General features: G+C 32.8%; 1 protein-coding gene across 1 annotated transcript; it reads right to left on the bottom strand.

Moving 5' to 3' along the window:
• Positions 1-523: 523 nt before the first annotated feature.
• Positions 524-832, bottom strand: LOC108761423 (uncharacterized; the record flags this gene model as incomplete). The annotated part of the gene is made up of 1 exon (XM_018507994.1): positions 524-832. A coding segment is annotated over one exon (309 nt), but the record flags the coding sequence as incomplete, so codon positions are not given.
• Positions 833-925: the final 93 nt, after the last annotated feature.

The raw sequence follows: 925 nt of genomic DNA, 5'->3' as shown, positions 1-925 counted from the left end.
GTACCCCTATTATAACATTCCTCAGCTAGATGAATGAGTGAGTGAACATTATAAACCACAAACTCACGTCCAAATGAATAAACTGACTGATTTACAAATTCTTTTAACATACAATCAGCAACTCTATTCATTGTTTGAAAAAGATCATGTCTACACAAAATATAAATTGCACAATGTAAAAGAAGGAAACACTGGAAGACATTAGTAGGTACATGACCCTTTAAAAGATAAATACAATCATACAATATGAATCTTCGAAATTCAGAACCCTTCCACTTCTCCCTTTTATTACGAACACCTAAGCTCCTTGGTTTTCGAGTAAATTCTATTGGAAAACAATCACGAATATCATGTAACATATTATTGATTTGAGACACAATTGAATCTGACAATATACACTGAGAACGGACACTTATAAGAAAGTTGAGCATTCTTTTTACAACACCGAGATATACAAGATGGAGTGCATCAAAACGAAATTGAGAAACCATTCCAATTTCAATATTTTCTAATAATGAATTACCAACATGATGGTCAGGATTATCTCTATTACGGTAAGATGTATCGGTACGACGTGGACAATTTTGCTCAAAAAAACACATTCTATTTCTGTAATACGTTCCTTTCACAGTACATTTTTCACAAGCATAGTAACCACCATGCGCAACGCATTGTTTTACAAACGAGCGTGCTTCAGCATCCAGCACAAAATTATTAATTTTAAATTTATATGTACTACCATCACTCCATTGAAACCCATTTTCTTGCAAATTCGCTACTTCTTCGACAAATTTTTCCAAGAATTCATTAACGTTATTAGGTTTCCCAGAACCTAAATAAACAGCAATCAAAAAGGGATGTCTTAAATTCTGAAATTTTCCAAGAATTGGCCAAAAATGCTTTTCAGAACTTTTACTTAAAGGAA

Source organism: Trachymyrmex cornetzi, unplaced genomic scaffold, assembly GCF_001594075.2.
Source record: "Trachymyrmex cornetzi isolate Tcor2-1 unplaced genomic scaffold, Tcor1.1 C3872876, whole genome shotgun sequence".
In the NCBI taxonomy this organism is placed as follows: Eukaryota; Metazoa; Arthropoda; class Insecta; order Hymenoptera; family Formicidae; genus Trachymyrmex; species Trachymyrmex cornetzi.
This window is presented reverse-complemented; position numbering and strand designations above follow the sequence as displayed.